This window comes from Ovis aries, chromosome 26 (assembly GCF_016772045.2).
Source record: "Ovis aries strain OAR_USU_Benz2616 breed Rambouillet chromosome 26, ARS-UI_Ramb_v3.0, whole genome shotgun sequence".
Lineage (NCBI taxonomy): Eukaryota > Metazoa > Chordata > Mammalia > Artiodactyla > Bovidae > Ovis > Ovis aries.
Window position 1 is genome coordinate 19,021,015 of NC_056079.1, and position 17,140 is coordinate 19,038,154.

The 17,140-nt window shown below is 43.1% G+C and overlaps 1 protein-coding gene across 4 annotated transcripts in view; it reads left to right on the plus strand.

The window, feature by feature from the left end:
- Window positions 1-10,458: 10,458 nt before the first annotated feature.
- Window positions 10,459-17,140, plus strand: part of MTMR7 (myotubularin related protein 7) — a 130,910-nt gene continuing 124,228 nt past the window's right edge. For all 4 annotated transcript variants that reach the window (XM_042241247.2, XM_060407051.1, XM_042241246.2 and 1 more), the window contains exon 1: window positions 10,459-10,547. In XM_042241247.2, coding sequence (XP_042097181.1) covers window positions 10,524-10,547 — 24 coding nt within the window. In that variant the 5' untranslated portion in view covers window positions 10,459-10,523. The remainder of the gene's footprint in view (window positions 10,548-17,140) is intronic.

A 17,140-nucleotide genomic window follows, 5' to 3' on the forward strand; every position in this document is an offset into this window, starting at 1 on the left:
TAGCTAAAGTATGAATATGAATAATTCACATCTCAAATATTATTCACTACATTGATATGTGTTTTTAGATTGGTAGTACTGTGCTGGGAGAAGGCAATGGCACCCCACTCCAGTACTCTTGCCTGGAAAATCCCATGGATGGAGGAGCCTGGTAGACTGCAGTCCATGCGATCGCTAAGAGTCGGACACAACTGAGCAACTTCACTTTCACTTTTCCCTTTCATGCATTGGAGAAGGAAATGGCAACCTACTCCAGTGTTCTTGCCTGGAGAATCCCAGGGACAGGGGAACCTGGTGGGCTGCCGTCTCTGGGGTCGCACACAGTTGGACACTACTGAAGTGACTTAGCAGCAGCAGTACTGTGCTGGGTAATGTGCCATAAGCAACTCGAAAAATGAAAACAATATATCCTCAGTATCATTACATATCATCTCAAATATTTGATCTGAGATGTTATATGAAGAAATAGATGAAGAATTGAGTTACAAGTCTAAGATGACAATCCATGATAGAGAAGCAATAGGACCCTAAAGCTCATGTTGACTTTCCTCCTCATATAAAAATCTCCATAAAAAGTGAAAAAGACACATGTATCCCACTGTTCATTGCAGCACTGTTTAAAATAGCTAGAACATGGAAGCAACTTAGATGTCCATCGACAGATGAATGGATAAAGAAGTTGTGGTATATATACACAATGGAATATTACTCAGCCATAAAAAAGAATGCATTTGAGTCCGTTCTAATTGGGTGGATGAACCTAGAACCTTTCATACAGAGTAAAGTAAGTCAGAATGAGAAAGATAAATATTGTATATGGAATCTAGAAAAATGGTACTGAAGAATTTATTTTCAGGGCAGCAGTGGAGAAACAGACATAGAGAATAGACTTATGGACATGGGGAGAGGGGAGGAGAGGGTGAGATGTATGGAAAGAGTAACATGGAAACTTACATTGCCATCCGTAAAGTAGATAGCCAATGGGAATTTGCTGTAAGGCTCAGGAAACTCAAACAGGGGCTCTGTATGAACCTAGAGGGGTGATATGGGGTGGGAGATGGGAGGGAGGTTCAAAAGGGAGAGGGATATATGTATACCTATGGCTGATTCATGCTGAGGTTTGACAGAAAACAACAAAATTCTGTAAGGCAATTATCCTTCAATAAAATAAATAAATTTAATTTAAAAAATCTGCAGAAATGTGGGCTTGCATGGGGCCTGGACTGTGGGTTCCAGCTAATTTGATCTCAGAGAGTGAGCATATCCCAGCTGACATCTGGGTGAAAGAGGAAACGGTCAATAAAGGTTAGCTAATTATAGTAGTGGTGGAAGTACAAATCGCAGTGCTAGGAAGGTTCTTGAAGAAGCCATTACACCGTGCCAACTGGGTGGGGAAGAACAGCAAGGCCAGTGCGGGGGGATCTCCTTAGCAATGTTCACCCTAGGTGAGAGAAACCGAGACTGAGCCCCCAACCCACCTTCGATCTCCTACAAATCATTACCTACGACATAAAACAGAGCTTCAGAGGACCTCAGTGTGGTCATTGATCGACGTCTGCTTTGCTGACCTTGCAAGCAGGTGCAGTCTCTGAGCATCTTTTGAGTTGCTCTGGTTGAGTACTTTTGGATCCTCTGTAAGAGAATAAGTATATTAGTCATGGTTCTTCAGAGAAACAGAATCAACAGGAGATATATATAGTAAATGTATAGAAGATATCATACATATATAATTAATATATAGAAGATATCACAGGATATATTACATACACATAGTTATATGTTAATTTTGTAATCTTAATATCCTGTATATATTCTATTATCCTCTTCCCTATTATCCTATTAAGATATCCTATTATCCTATATGTACTCCCTATATCAATTTCATATCTATATCTATGGTATCTCTGTATTCAGGTCTAGATTTATTTTGAAGAATTGGCTCATGTGATTATGGGGCTAGGAGTCCAGAATCTGCAGGGCAGGCCAGCAGGCTGTAAATTCCAGCAGGAGTCGTTGCAGTCTTGAGTTCAAAGGCAGTCTGGAGACAGAATTTTTTGCTCTTTAGGGACCTCAGTCTTTCCTCTTAAGGCTTTCAATTAACTGGATGGAGCCCATCCACATTATTGAAGGTAATCTGCTTTTCTCAAAGTCTACTGAATTAAATGTTAATCACAGCTAAAAAAATAAAGTTGCCTTCATGGCAACAAGTAGACTGCTGTTTGACCCCACAACTGGATAACTTAGCCTGCTCACGCAGACACGTAAAGTTAGCCACTAAAATAAGGGGTTTTGCTTTTATTTTCTTTAGAGGCAAAGACAGCAGAATTCATGACTGACGTATTACTTCATCAGCCAGGTTTGAATATCAGTGGAAAGATGCATGCATGCATGCTCAGTTGCTCTGTCATGTCTGACTCTTTGTGACCCTGTGGACTGTAGCCCACAAGACTCCTCTTTCCATGGGATTCTCCCGGCAAGAATACTGGAGCAGGTTGCTATCTCCTCCTCCAGGGGATCTTCCTGATTCAGGGATAGAACGTGAATCTCCCATACTGGCAGACAGATTCTTTACTACTGCACCACCAGGGAAGCCCAAAGGAAAGATGGATGAGCCTCAAACTAAATGATTTCATGAGAAATTCTATGGACTCTGGACTCAAGCAGACCTGCTTTACAATTCAGAAAAATGTGACCCGGAACTGGGGAGAGAGGCATCCTGACTACCTCTGTGGGAAACCCAGCAAAGCCCCTGCCCTTCCAAATGGTCAGCCTGGAAGTGCAAGGAAATGAATCCCTTGGCATGTGTATTAACCTTCTCACTGACAGCTCCAGTAGCAATGGCAATAAAGAGGTTATCTCCCAGGTGGGGTTTTCATAAGACAGCGGCCGGAGTGGAGCTTGAGGAGAACAGGTGCTCCTGGGTGTATCCAGCAAGCCTTTAGGAATGTCTAGACACAACTGGGGGGAACATTACTGGAGACAGGAATTTCTGTCTGGGCAAATGGAGATATGAGCCAGTGGAAGTCATATCCACAGGCTAGAAAGACCCAGAGACTTCTGACTTACACTCCTCTTACTTTACAGACTGAGAATTCAATTAGTCTCCAGGCAATTTTTGTGAATTTCATAGGAAGTCTTACAGGTATTGCTATCTATATTTTTCTACAAACTGTTTGAACTCTACCTGATCTTTAAAGTCAAGAGTCCAGAGCTCAGGATGAGCAAAAACATGCTTAATGCCTACCATATAGATGTACAGACGAGTGTGTTAATGTTGCACAAAATCTGGTCTTTGGTCAAACTGATGGCATTGTTCTGGCATTGACTTAAAGCAGTAAGCTACCTAGTTGATAAGCAAGATATGGTGTAAAAGAACCATGAATTCAAATTCCGATATCACCTTGACACCTCTGTGACCCGGGTTAGTTATTTAACATTTAAAATCTTCATTTCTTCTTCTCCTTATGGGCCTGTTATGAGCTTTATCACATAGTAAGGACTCGACAAACAGTAGTTGTTAATGTCACTATTGTCTATTTCATCTACCACCCTTTCCATTTTTCCCCCTTAAACTTCAACTGACACCTATTAAAGTAAGTGATAAGTATCGACTGTGATCCTTAACTCAGGTGGGCATTTGGAATGAGCAGGTATTTGTGAATATTGTTGGGGAGGGGCACCATTTTTATTTCTTTTTGGCTGTGCTGGGTCTTTAGTTGTGGTGCCTGGGCTTTTCACTGCAGTGGTTTCTCTTGTTGCTGAGCCCAGGCTCCAGGGCGCAGTGGGCTTTTTCAGCAGTTGTAGCACGTGGGCTCAGCAGTTGCAGCTTCCAGGCTCTAGAGCACAGAGTAGTTGTGGCCCCCGGGCTTAGTTGCTCTGTGGGATCTTCCCGGATCAGGGACAGAACCCGTGACTTTTGTATTGGCAGGTGATTCTTCACCACTGAGCCACTAGGGAAGCCTCAGGGACACCATTTTTGAATGTCACAATGAGTGGGGTGTTCCATGGGTATTTAGTGCCCAGAGATCAAGGATAACAGATGGTCTGTGGGTCAGACTTGCACTAAGAATTAATTGTCCCACCCCCAAACACCATGAGTGCCGATTAGTGAGAACTGTTGTGTTTTGCTTTCTGCCTATTTTGAGTTAGAAATGAGAAGTGAGGTGGAAGAGAAGATGGGCCCAAGAAGAGGGGTTTTCAAGAGCTTACAGGTGACCGGCAGTATTTCAATTGCTTTGAAATCACTATGCCTGGATTCCTCATAACAATCCAGTCATTAATTCCCATTTTACAGGTGAGGAAACTGAGGCACAGAGAAGTTAAGCACTTCCCAGGCTTATTCCCTACATAAGTGGGAGAGTCTGAATTCAAGCCCAGGCAGTCTGGCCCTAGAGGTCAATGCTCTTAGGCTGATCAGCTTCTCGCATTTGAGAGCCCTGCTTATTGGAGAGCTCCATCAGCTATTGTGAATAGACTGTTTTGCCTAAATCCTATGTTTTTTTAAAATAGCCCCTCAATTAGTCTGTATTGTAACTGATAATACAAACACAGCTTCTATGGATCAATTAGGAACTCCTTTTTCTGGATACCTAACTCATGTTGAGGGTTCCCCTGGTGGCTCAGATGGTAAAGAATCTGCCTGCAATGTGGGAGACCTGGGTTTGATCCCTGGGTTGGAAAGATCCCCTGGAGGAGGGCATGGCAACGCACTCCAGTAATCTTGCCTGGAGAATCCCCATGGCAGAGGAGCCTGGCGGGCTACAGTCCACAGGGTCACAAAGAGTCGGACACGACTGAGTGACTAAGTGCTGCACAGCACAACTCATATTGATCATTTATATTGGAAGAGGATCGTCTATTACTCCCCCCACCACCATGTAGAACTCAGGTATCATGGACTCAAATGTTATTCCATACTTAAATGTAATGCACTTGAATCATCCCAAAGCCTTTTCCCCACCCATGCTGGTCCATAGAAAAACTGTTTTCCCTAAAATGGGTCCCTGGTGCTAAAAAGGTTGGAGACTACTGCAATACAGTGTAAGTAGTAGGATGATTAGTACCATTGTTTACAGAACCTTCTGAGGAATGACCCAGAAAAGTTATCATCATGTGTGAAATCTGAGCACTAAACAACTTCTTACAGTGCGATTTTTGGACTATCATTCATTCATAAGTTGGTGATTATTCACGCAGACTCTGAAAAGTGACCAAGTGGTCAGGAACGAAATATCGAAAATAAACATGATCGGTTTTATGGACAGCTGATCAGGTTCCTCTGTCTGCTCTGTTCAAGCTCTTGAAGCAAGTCTTTACAATGGCAAGACAGCCAATCATATACGCCGAATCTGAAAGCAAACATGGGTGCTGCTCAGCAAGTTAGATCCAGGTCAGATCCTTGTTAGTTCACCATCTCGCATGAATCTTGTTTACCATTTTTCTTTACAAAAATATTCTTTCTGCCAAAGAAGAGATAGAAAAATTTCCTTGCAGGGCCAGCATGCAAAATTACTCATTATCTCCTCAAGAACAACTCTTATCTGTTTATTTAAAATCTCAAATTACCCTGGCTACAAGATCTGTGTTTATATGCATTTTGTCAGTATTTAGTATCTGCATCTAAATTTTAAAAAGAGGGGGATTAAGATAAGGTTTTATTAATTATGTATGACCCAAACACCAAAGACGCATCTCAAATTTTTACTAAAAGTTAAAGATCAATTAAATAATTTTTATAGAACATTGGCTTTGAAGCACCACAGAACCTTCCTCAAAGCTGGATTATACTTCATAGAAAAATCTTTGGGTGTTTTTTGTTTTTGTTTTTGTTTTTGTTTTTGTTGTTGTTGTAAAAATATTGTTGCCAAAATCCTGACAGCTCAAGAGGGAGTGCCCTCCTCTTTTCTTTTTCCAGCTATTGATGCACATTCGGGATATTGTTTTTATTGTTTCCTCATGGAAAATAAGCCCAATTTTATGCTTGAAAAATGATTACTTTTCAGGGAGATTACATTTGACTTGCAATTTTAGGAAGTACACACTTAAAAGAGTAGTACACTACTCTTCAGTAGTTAAAAAAAAAACTCTAAACTTTTCTCCACAAAAAAATTTGCTTTGACTCTTGACACTGACATGCTTATTGATTATTACTTGTTTTTATTTGAAATGACCTTTTAAAGGACACATTCTTTGCAATTGTTAAAATATGTAAAATAAATATTTGTAAACTATAAAAAACCAAAATTATAATCTCCCACAAATCCACCATCCAGATGTAATTGTTAATGCCTGTACTTTTTCTTATTACTTTCACACATACTCATGGACTCATTTTTTTTGAACTTTTTTTTTTTTTGCTATTAAAAACAACAAAGATTTTTAAATCTGGTACATAAAATTCCTGATTCAAGTGCTTCAGGATGTCAGGAAGGTCTCCTCCACATGGTCATTTAGGATCTCAGATTTTTTGTTTTAAACTTTTTATTTTATATTTGAGGATAGCCAATTAACAAGGTTGTAATGGTTTCAGGTGGACTGCAATGGGACTCGGCCATACATATACATGCATCCATTCTCCCCAAACCCCCCTCCCATCCAGGCTGCCACATACCACTGAGCAGAGTCCCCTGTGCTGTACAGTAGGTCCTTGTGGGTTATCCATTCATACACACTCGTTTTGAAAAACAACTCAGATCACACTGTATATACAGATTAGTATCTGGCTTTTCGGCTTAAAATTTTGTTATGAGCATCTTTCTATGTCATTAAATATCCTTTGGGAAAAAGCTTTCAAGCTCATATAGTATTTCATATAGAGCTACACCACATTTTATTTAAAAATTCTATTTATTTTTGATCTCTAATGTTTCTAATGTTCTGTTTCACTAATCAAAATATGTCATGGAAGTCTTGAGTGAACTGGAGCTGGGGCTCAGAAGCTTCCAGATTGTTGGCAGGCAGAAAGAATCCTGGCCCCATAGGGCTCTGTTGGAGTTACTACAAGTACTTTCATAGAAGCTGATGAACCTACTGAATTTACAAAAATTTGAACCGTGCATAGATACTTGCAAAAGTCTGATGATTAGGGAGCCTGCGATGATTATCAACCTGCCCCACACATGTATCTAACTCCATCTAAAGAGAGAGAGGGAAACTTATTATAGATGAAAATGGGATCAAAATGAAAAGTATATCTTAGCATCAGGGCTTGATGTCAGGGGAGCACGGTGGTTCTGGGCCCAACATTCTATTTTAAAACCTTGCCTGTTCACAGAGTTAGCACTCCTTCTATGCTGGCCCAGAGGTTCCCCTTTGGTTCCTAGAAAAAGGGCAGAGCTGCCTGCAATCCACAGACCGCTTGTTTTCTATATCTGGCATAGAGCAAGGGCAAAGAAGACATCGGTATTTGGCATCAACGACTATAAAAATCCTGGAAGTGAGGATGCTGTTTCTTTGCAGAACCCCAAATGTAGCTCTCACTTGATCCTACTGGGTATCTAGCCTGCTTCGAGCTAAGACTTGGCTTCTACAGAGATGGGTGCCCTCCTCTACTCAGATCCTCATGGACAGCTGGGGCTTATTAGTGTGGAATAGGATTTTCCTGAGTTTGTAATCATTAGCAATACTACCCTCCTGAGGAAAGAGCTCTTGGCTTCACTCCAAATCAGAAGTTTTAGCTGCCTCAGGAGAAATATAAGAATTCCGGAAAACGTCTTCCAAGTGTTTGATATGTCTCCAAATCTCCTCGGGTCGCTGAAGATCACAGCATTTTCGGAAAGTTCCCAGTGAATATCAAGTTTGGATTTAAAAATTCCAATAGCAGTATTATCTGCAACTAGAATATCTGTGTGATAAAAACTTCTAAAGAAGTTCTCCAGGAGAAGTTTGGTAATACACAATACCATTGAGGTCTTCAATTCTGTCAAGACACAGAGAGGCAACGTTAATCCAAATGGCCTGTGGTTCATCACAAACACACCAGTATCATACTTGAGGAATTAAGAATATGACCCTGGGTTCACTTGTTATTTTCTGTATAATTAATATGACAAATGTAGGAAGTGGATCAGTCTCCCTTGAGGCTACTTTTGGCATTTCCACAGGCTCTGCTGCCATCTTATCGGTCTACTTTTCACCTCCTTGATGTTACCCTTATCACTGCTGTGGAACTTCCTATCTTCCTCCTCTGGGTCTCCCTTCAATTTCCCAGCTTCTGCCTTGGTACCTTGTGCATGACCATCAGTCAGTTCATATCAGTGTTTCTTAACCAAATGAATGGCTGGTTTCACTTTCTGCCCTAGCTCAGATCAACATAGTCAGCCACTTCAATGATGTAGTCTCTTCTCTCACTCGCCACTGCCCTCCAACTCTTGCTGCTTTGTTCAATTTCTTCTGCCCCACGGGCTGGTGGTTCAGAGAATCAGTGAAACATGGGGTAGGAGGCAGTTTAAGCATCAGAAAGTGCAGTGTGGCTGACTGGGGTTAACACAGCTTGTGATCCAATAAGCCAGATAGCGATTGGGGCTGGGGGTCAAGTCAAAGAGGATTCTTCAGGGAACTATTAGATCAAACCCAAATGTTTACTTATTTATTGAGATTTCTTTCCTTATTTTTATTTCTAGCCTATTCTATGTTAACTTATCCTAATAAATGGAATGCTATTCTTGACTCATTTTTCACCTAATGCTGATTTTATAGCTATGATGAATAGCAGCTGTTTTTGTGAGCCAACCTGGAAATTTTTCTTAGCACTAGGCTATTTATATTTTTCAGATTTATATCTTTCTACTCACCAATTTATGTTTTGGGTGCTTTAAAACAACTATGCTAATATGTAAGGTCCAAAAGACTTATATGCAAAAATTCGTCACTATAAGACACAGAAAAACCCTGAAATCACATAATTCCAAGGTTATTATCTCTTTCAGAATGTATCCCCTCAGAATGGATATAGAATTCCTAGCACTGATAGAATTCTGAGATGGAAGCTACCTTTGAGATTATGTAAGCTTGTGACTTTCTCATTTCATAAATGAGGAGCCCAAAGTCAGAGGCTGAATGGAAACCAGAGGGCTCCTGACACTATTCTTGTTGTTCTTGTAATAAGAAATTATACCCTGGGTCAGTTTTGCCATATGCAAACATCAGTTTACTGAACTTGTTCTTATTGCCTCCCAGAGCGGGAGGAGGATGAAATGATAAAAGGTATGTGAAGAGGATCTGGAAGTTTAAAAACAGGTGCAACATCGTATTGATTAAGTAAACATTTATTTGGAAGGTTGCAATGCAGTGTGCCTAGGATGTACTGGACAAAAAAAGAGATAAACAATCAATGTCTCTAGCTAAAAAATTTACAAGCCAGGTAGAAAGGGAGATGAGTAGGAGCTAGAAAAAAAATTGGATAGATATTATTCTAAGAACTATGAACAGTTTTGTGAAATATTAGTTATGGTGAAACTTTACACACAAGTTTGCAAGGAAAAAAAGGCAGGAATGGGGCACATTTCTTCTCTTTGACTTTTCCAAATTCATAAATGAAAAAATAATACCTTGTAATCAATGCGGGGTGTGTGTGTGCACGTGCTCAGCCCTGTCAGATTCTTTGAGACCCTAGGGGACTATATATAGCCTGCCAGGCGCCAGAGTCCATGGCATTTTCCAGGCAAGAATACTAAAGTGGGTTGCCATTTCCTTCTCCAGGGGATCTTCTTGATGCAGGAATCCAGCCCGCGTCTCCTGCATCAGCAGCGGGATTCTTCACCACTGAGCCACCTGGGAAGCCCTTATATAATGGATGCTTTGTGTCTGTATCTTTCAGTTCCTTTAGAGCTAAGTGAGGATGGCAAATGAGAACCCAATTTAGTGCCAGGGGAAAGCATCACTTCCAACAGTGAAGTCACAGGTTGATGTGAGATGCCTGAGTTAACAGCGTGTTCTAGGGCGCTAACACTGTTGCTACATTTCCAGCTTCGTCCCTAGTGCCTTGCCGGCTGGGCTGTGCTGAAACAGAGCCCACCAGGCCACACTGCATCTGGAGTGCTCGTGGCAGCGTTTTTCCCTGGCCCACCCTGAAGTCCCACCTATGCCGGGACGCTATGGAAGGAAGCCGACGGGCGGTGTGGAGCAGCGCCTGGCCCCTTCTGTCCTCCAAGAGGCCACACCCGACACAAGGCCCTCATTGTGTCTCGGGGAACAGTGACCCCCACAGTCCTACGCCGGCTGGCCTTCTTCGGGGGAAGCGCGCGGCGCTGGCTCCCGCGACCCCAGCCTGGCCAGGAGCGCCGAGGCGGCGGCGGGCGGCGCAGGTGGCTGAAGCCAAAGCCGCGCGCTCTAGGGCCGCGCGGGCGCCCGAGGCCCCGCACGCCAGCCTCGCGCGGGCGCCGCCGCACCTGGGGGCGGAGCCAGTCCGCGGCCCGCCCCCTCCCGGGCGCGAAGCCCCCTCCCCGCACCCCTACCGCCGCTCTGCGGACTCGCGCAGGTGCCGGAGGCCGCGCCCGCCCAGGACCTGCGGACTCGGTCCCACCATGGAGCACATCCGCACGCCCAAGGTGGGTGCCACGGGTGCGGGCGGACGAGGGATGCTGAGCGGGCGGGAGGCCCGGCTTCCCCGCCCCGGCGCAGGCCGAATCCGCACCGCTAGCGAGTGTGGCAGGAGGCAGCGCCCGAGCATCTCCCGCTTCGCCGGGAGGCTGGGCTCCCTGGAGCTGCGGCCCAGGCCTGGCCTTGGCTGCCGCCGGATCTAACCTCTTGTCCTTGGGGGGTGCGCGGTGGACTGAGGGCTGGATGGAGGGAACCCTAATTGTCTGTTGAGTAATGGGGCTGCTGATAGGCTGATAAACGCTCCCTTCTGGTCTAGCACTGCTTAAAAAAAAACCTTTTCTTTTTTCCCTGTTGGTTGCTCTGAGCAGTGGAAAGAGAAACGAGCCTTCCTAATGACAGGTGCAGGGAAGTGAGTTAGGTGCAGGTGCGTTGAAGGTACTCGGGAAGCTTGTTGAATCTAAGGCTTGAGACCCGCGCAACCCGCCCTTCTGCTTCTGCGTCTTCAGGCTATCTATCAACTGCAGTGGACCTTGGGCCGAGTAGACGATCAGTGTTCGCTCTAGTCTAAATGAATTATCTGTCCTTCCGTCTTCTTGCGTTTTCCAGTGGGTTGCAACTTACAGATCGTCCGCTGCTGTGCTTTGAACAACACCAGCTCTTACCAACTCAACGAAAGCAACTGGTACCAGGTCCTTCCAGTTAAATTGACCCCTGCACCAAACCTTCCTACTCATAGTTGTACTAGTGATATAATTTAGAGCGAAAAAGGTGAACGAATTCCCGATAAAAACGCTTAACTAGTGACAAAACCTGTTTCAGCAGCCAATTGCCTGTCTCTTGTTACTGCCTCTACAGCGCCTTGCCTTGCCATATTGATCGCTTCAAAACCTAGGCCCTTGACCGCGAAGTCAAAGCTGGCACTGAGCGGGCGGGAGGTAGGAGGCCCCAGGGCTCCTAATGATGACACGGGGCCATTGCTCTGAAGTAAGTCCAGGAGGAAAAATTAATTCCTAAATTTTGGAGTGGTTCCTAAGTGCCTCTTTATAAAAACAGTTTTTACAATTGTCTCATGTCAGTGGAAGAATAAAATCTTTTTGTTCGCTACATGATGTCAATTCCAGCAGTAAAATTCAGTTGTATTGATTTTGCACTGCGCAATTAAATTGTTGCATCACAGTCGGGAAATTGTAAACTTAAAGGAGAGTGCCATAAACCACAAAATAGGTGGCTCAAAGCTTTCAGGGTTTAAGTGGTGCTAAATAATTTATTCTGGAGTGAGGAATTTAGCTCATGGACTCTCTGCCCTTTCCAAGGGCATCCTTTTTATTTTTTCATGATGAAGGGAGCTCTTGATAAAAATGATGTCTAATATGAATGTTAATAGTAATAGGGTGACATGATATCAGGTGCTTTTTTTTTCCCCTATGGAATGTGAATTTTGGGAGTCAAGGCCTTTTCTAATCTATTCAGACCCATTGTTTATAAAACCATGTGTGCAAACCTGAACAGCAAGCAATATCGTCACTTTGTTCCTCAAACTAGTTTTCATAAACACGCCGTAAGCAGTGTAGTACTTCAAACCAGAAATCACCTGTCAGGAAACAGAAGGAGATGGTGGTTGGGGAGGAGGTGGTTGTAATGGGCAGTTGTCTGAAATGTCATTGAGAGTCATTAACATTTAGGTGGAAAAAATTAAAAGTTAGAGGTTGGGTAGATCAGTCTGTTTATTTAAGTCATGCCACAGGTGTTTGAGAACCTTTCCTGTGATAGGTTCTGTGTTATGTCCTGGGAGGCCCTGGTCTGAAGGGTTGTTGTTCATTCGCTCAGTCGTATCCAACTCTTGGTGACCCCACGGACTGCAGCACGCCAGGCTCCATCCAACCATCTAGTCCTCTGTCATCCCCTTCTCCTCCTGCTTTCGATCCTTCCCAGCATTGGGTTGTTTCTAATGAGTTGGTTCTTCACATCAGGTGGCTACAGTATTGGAGTTTCAGCTTCAGCATCAGTCCTTCCAATGAATATTCAGGGCTGATTTCCTTTAGGATTGACTGGTTGGATCTCCTTGCAGTCCAAGGGAGTCTCAAGAGTTCTCTAACACCACAGCTTGAAAGCATCAATTCTTCTGAGCTCAGCTTTCTTATGGCCCAACTCTCACATCCGTACGTGACTACTGGAAAAATCATAGCCTTGACTAGACGGACCTTTGTTGGCAAAGTAATGTCTCTGCTTTTTAATATGCTATCTAAATTGGTCATAGCTTTTCTTCCACGGAGCAAGCATCTTTTAATTTCATGGCTGCAATCACCATCTGCAGTGATTTTGGAGCCCAAGAAAATAAAGTCTGTTGAGGCAGCTGTAAATCTAGAGAGAAATGTGTACACAGGACAGTGGGCAGAGATGTCAGTGGATAGAGGGTCCACTCTACCATAAAGGGTGAGGGAAGCCTTCTTCAAAGAGCTGAGTCTTAACACGCAAGATGCCAAAGAAGACCAGAAGCATTGGAGATGCTGGCAGGCAGTTGTGTACGTATGATGTGTTGTAATATATCATTACAACTTCAAAGATGCCAAAGGCCTTAACAGCGATAAAGATAGAAATGATGACACCATTCCCTGAGGTTAAACAATATCATTTTATTTTACATTTTAAAAACAATTTAAAAATTTGTCTTTGGTTTCTTTTTCTTCTAGTTTTATTGAGATAGAATGTACATACGGTGCTGTATAAGGTGTACGGTGTAATGATTCAACTTATATACATCATGAAATGCTTACTACAATAAGTTAATGATCACCCATCATCGTATAGAGAGAAAATTAAAGAAATAGAAAAAAACCTTTTGATGAGAACTCATAGAATTTATCATCTTAACTTTCATGTATAACATATAGCAGTATAAATTATATTTATCATGTGGTACTTTCCATCCCTAGTAGTTACTTATAACTGGAAGTTTGTACTTTTTAACTGTCTTTCCCCAGCCACCCCCCTTCCCACAGTCACAGATTGGATCTCTTTTTCTATGAAATTGTTTGTTTTGAGGTGCAGGTAAAAAGACTCTGATACTGGGAGGGGTTGGGGGCCGGAGGAGAAGGGGACGACAGAGGATGAGATGGCTGGATGGCATCACTGACTCGATGGACGTGAGTCTGAGTGAACTCCGGGAGTTGGTGATGGACAGGGAGGCCTGGTGTGCTGCGATTCATGGGGTCGCAAGGAGTCGGACATGACTGAGCAGCTGAACTGAACTGAACAACATGCCTGTGTTAGTTCCTGTTACACAACATAGTGACTGCATAGTTTTGAAAACTTCATTTTACGTTTAGAAAATATTTATCTTGGCTGTGCTGGGTCTTCACTGCTGCATGGTCTTTTCTCCAGCTGCAGTGAGCAGGGGCCACTCTCTGGTCGCAGTGTGCGGGCTTCTCATTGCGGTGGCTTCTCTTGTTGCAAAGCACGGGCTCTAGGGCACATGGGCATTAGTAGTTGCAACTCCCAGGCTCTAGAGCACAGGCTCAGTAGTTATGGGGCATGCGCTTGGTTTCTCCGTGGCATGTGGGTTCTTCCAGGACCAGGGCTCGAACCCATAACTCCCGCATTGGCAGGCAGACTCTTCACCACTGAGCCATCAGGGAAGCCCCGATTTTACATTTTTAAGTACAAAACTAATTTTCACAATGTAAATGGAAAAGGAGAGAATACTACTTAAGAGTTTGTGTTGTAGAATGCATAATTATTGACGGTCATAGTCATCTTTGTTTTTGGCTTCCATTATATTCTGGGGGTGTTGAATAGGTATCTTGCCTTATATTGTATGATTTCATGTGTTAGATGATTTGTGAGGCGTATACATGAAGTTTGTCTGTAGGTTTGACGTGTGTTTACCGTGTGGGTAGCAGGGGTTTATTTTAAGAGGAGAGGAAATGCGTGTATAATGTGCAGTTGTTTTCCTATTATAATGAAAGTCATTCATTGACTCTGCAAGCTGCATGATATCCATCACAGCCTGTGTGCTCCACTTCAGTCTCTGGAGTGCAGTGTAAGGAGACAGATGCCCATGAATAATCTGGAATGCTTTGCACATTTTTCTCTCTTGGTGTGTGTGTGTGTTTAACTGAAGCCTTTAATAGAGCATATGCTAGACAGGGTGTTCTTCTCCCAGAATGGTTCCTGTATCAGAAAGAAAAAATGTTCCAAGGTTGAGCTAGTTTGCAGTTGGGTTGAAGTGAGGACATCAAGCATTACCTGTATTCATCACAGTGAACTTTTTGTTTCTACTTCACTGTCAGGCTTTCTTTGACACTCTGAATACTCGCTGGTAAGGAAAAAACCTTGCAAGAAGCTTAGGGATAATTTGGGTTCAAGTGTTAGTTCTATAGAAAACCTTCTGGGCTTTCAGAAGTAGTTTGAAGTGTTCTGTAGGGTGTGGGGTTTTAGTATTGGATAGGTGCTAATGAGTCTAGCTGGGATTCTGGCAAAGTAATCTCTACTTTTTGTGCTTTGTCCTTTCCAGAAGACATTTTCCCCCCACATGTGTACATTTGAGTTGTGAAATAGAATACACGATGACCTCCATAGCTCCAAACTGACCTTGAAAATGCCTTCTCTTCCTTTCCACCCCCATTACCCTCAGAGCCTCCTAGCTGGTCTCCCAAGTTCCTCTTTGCTTTTCTCCAGTCCCGCCTCCACGGAGGGAGTCGGGTGATGCTTTTATGACACAGATTGGTTATGTTACTTCCCTGCTGGAATTCTCAGATTCCTTCCCTTTGTACCCAGGTTAGGGAGCAAGAATCCCCGAAAGGCCTGCCTGGATGGACGTCTGCTTCCTTGCCATCCTGGTTCTATGACAGTCGTCTTCTTGCTTACCTTCCTCTGACTGCAGCTGGCCTTCGTGGGTTCCTCGCCTGTGACAGGTTCTTTTTCTGCCTGAGGACTTTCGCACTGCTGTTCCTCCTGGGGGATACTCTTATCCCCACTGTTTACTTGCCTAAGTTTCCAATCTTCCTGCTTTCAGATTCAGTGTAATTTCCTCAAGGAGGCTGTTGCCCCATTCTCCATCTAAATCAGGGCTGCCTGTTATATTCTATCATGGAACCCAGGTTTTCACCTTATGCCCCATGTTACATGCAAGTTTTATATTTATGCAAGTGATTATTCATCTCAAGCTCTTCTGTTAGACCAAGAGCCCTGTGAAGGCGAGGGTCACATCTCATTCACCCTTGTATCCACAGCACCTAAAATAATTTCTGGGACCAAGTAAGCACACAGTAAATAAATTAATAATTGGATAATAGAAAGAATGGGTAATTCTTTTTTTTTAAATGTTTTTTATTGTGTTAAAAGTCACATAATGTAAAACATACTATTTTAACCATATTTAACTGTACGTTTCAGTGACTCTAAGCACAGGAATGAGTAATTCTTAATTTCAGCCCTCTGGTTTTTAGTTTTTTCTTTAGTAATCCAGGCCTCTTGTGCATTGTACCCATGACTAGCTACGATATTGTCAGTCTTCTAATAGTATAAAGTACTTGTGGGTATCAATATAGTTTATAAAATTGATAGCATATATATATAATGATATGTATTTTGTCATTATATATAGTTTTAATGAGACAGAATTAAAATAACGTAAGATTCCCCATTCAGCCTTTTCAAAGTGTAAATTTCAGTGTTTTTAGTGTATTTACATTGTAGAGTTCCTCTCACCAGTATCTTATAAGGAACATTTTCATCAGCCCCTAAAGAAACCCATTACCTGTTAGTAGTCAGTGCTCATTCCCTGGTAGCTGCGATGATACAGAATCTGCCTGCAGTGCAGGAGACTGGGTTCAATCCTTGGGTCAGTAAGATCCCCTGGAGAGGGAAATGGCAACCCACTCCAGCATTCTTGCCTGGAAAATTCCATGGAGAGAGAAGATCGGCAGGCTTTTAAAGTCCATGGGATGGCAAAGAGTCAGACATGACTGAGTGACCGACACTGTCTAGGTTCATCCAACTCATAGCAGATATTGGTGCTTCATTCTTTTTTATTACAGAATGATATTCCATTCTGTGGATTTACATTCTGTTTATGCTTTCATCAGTTCAGTTCAGTTCAGTTGCTCAGTTGTGTCCGACTCTTTGCGAGCCCATGAATTGCAGCACACCAGGCCTCCCTGTCCATCAACATCTCCCGGAGTTCACTCAGACTCACGTCCATCGAGTCCATGATGCCATCCAGCCATCTCATCCTCGGTCGTCCCCTTTCTCGTCCTGCCCCCAATCTCTCCCAGCATCAGAGTCTTTTCCAATGAGTCAACTCTTCGCATGAGGTGTCCAAAGTACTGGAGCTTCAGCTTTAGCATCATTCCTTCCAAAGAAATCCCAGGGTTGATCTCCTTCAGAATGGACTGGTTGGATCTCCTTGCACTCCAAGGGACCTTCAAGAGTCTTTTCCAACACCACAGTTCAAAAGCATCAATTCTATGGCGCTCAGCCTTCTTCACAGTCCAACTCTCACATCCATACATGACCACAGGAAAAACCATAGCCTTGACTAGGCGGACCTTAGTCGGCAAAGTAATGTCTCTGCTTTTGAATGTACTATCTAGGTTGGTCA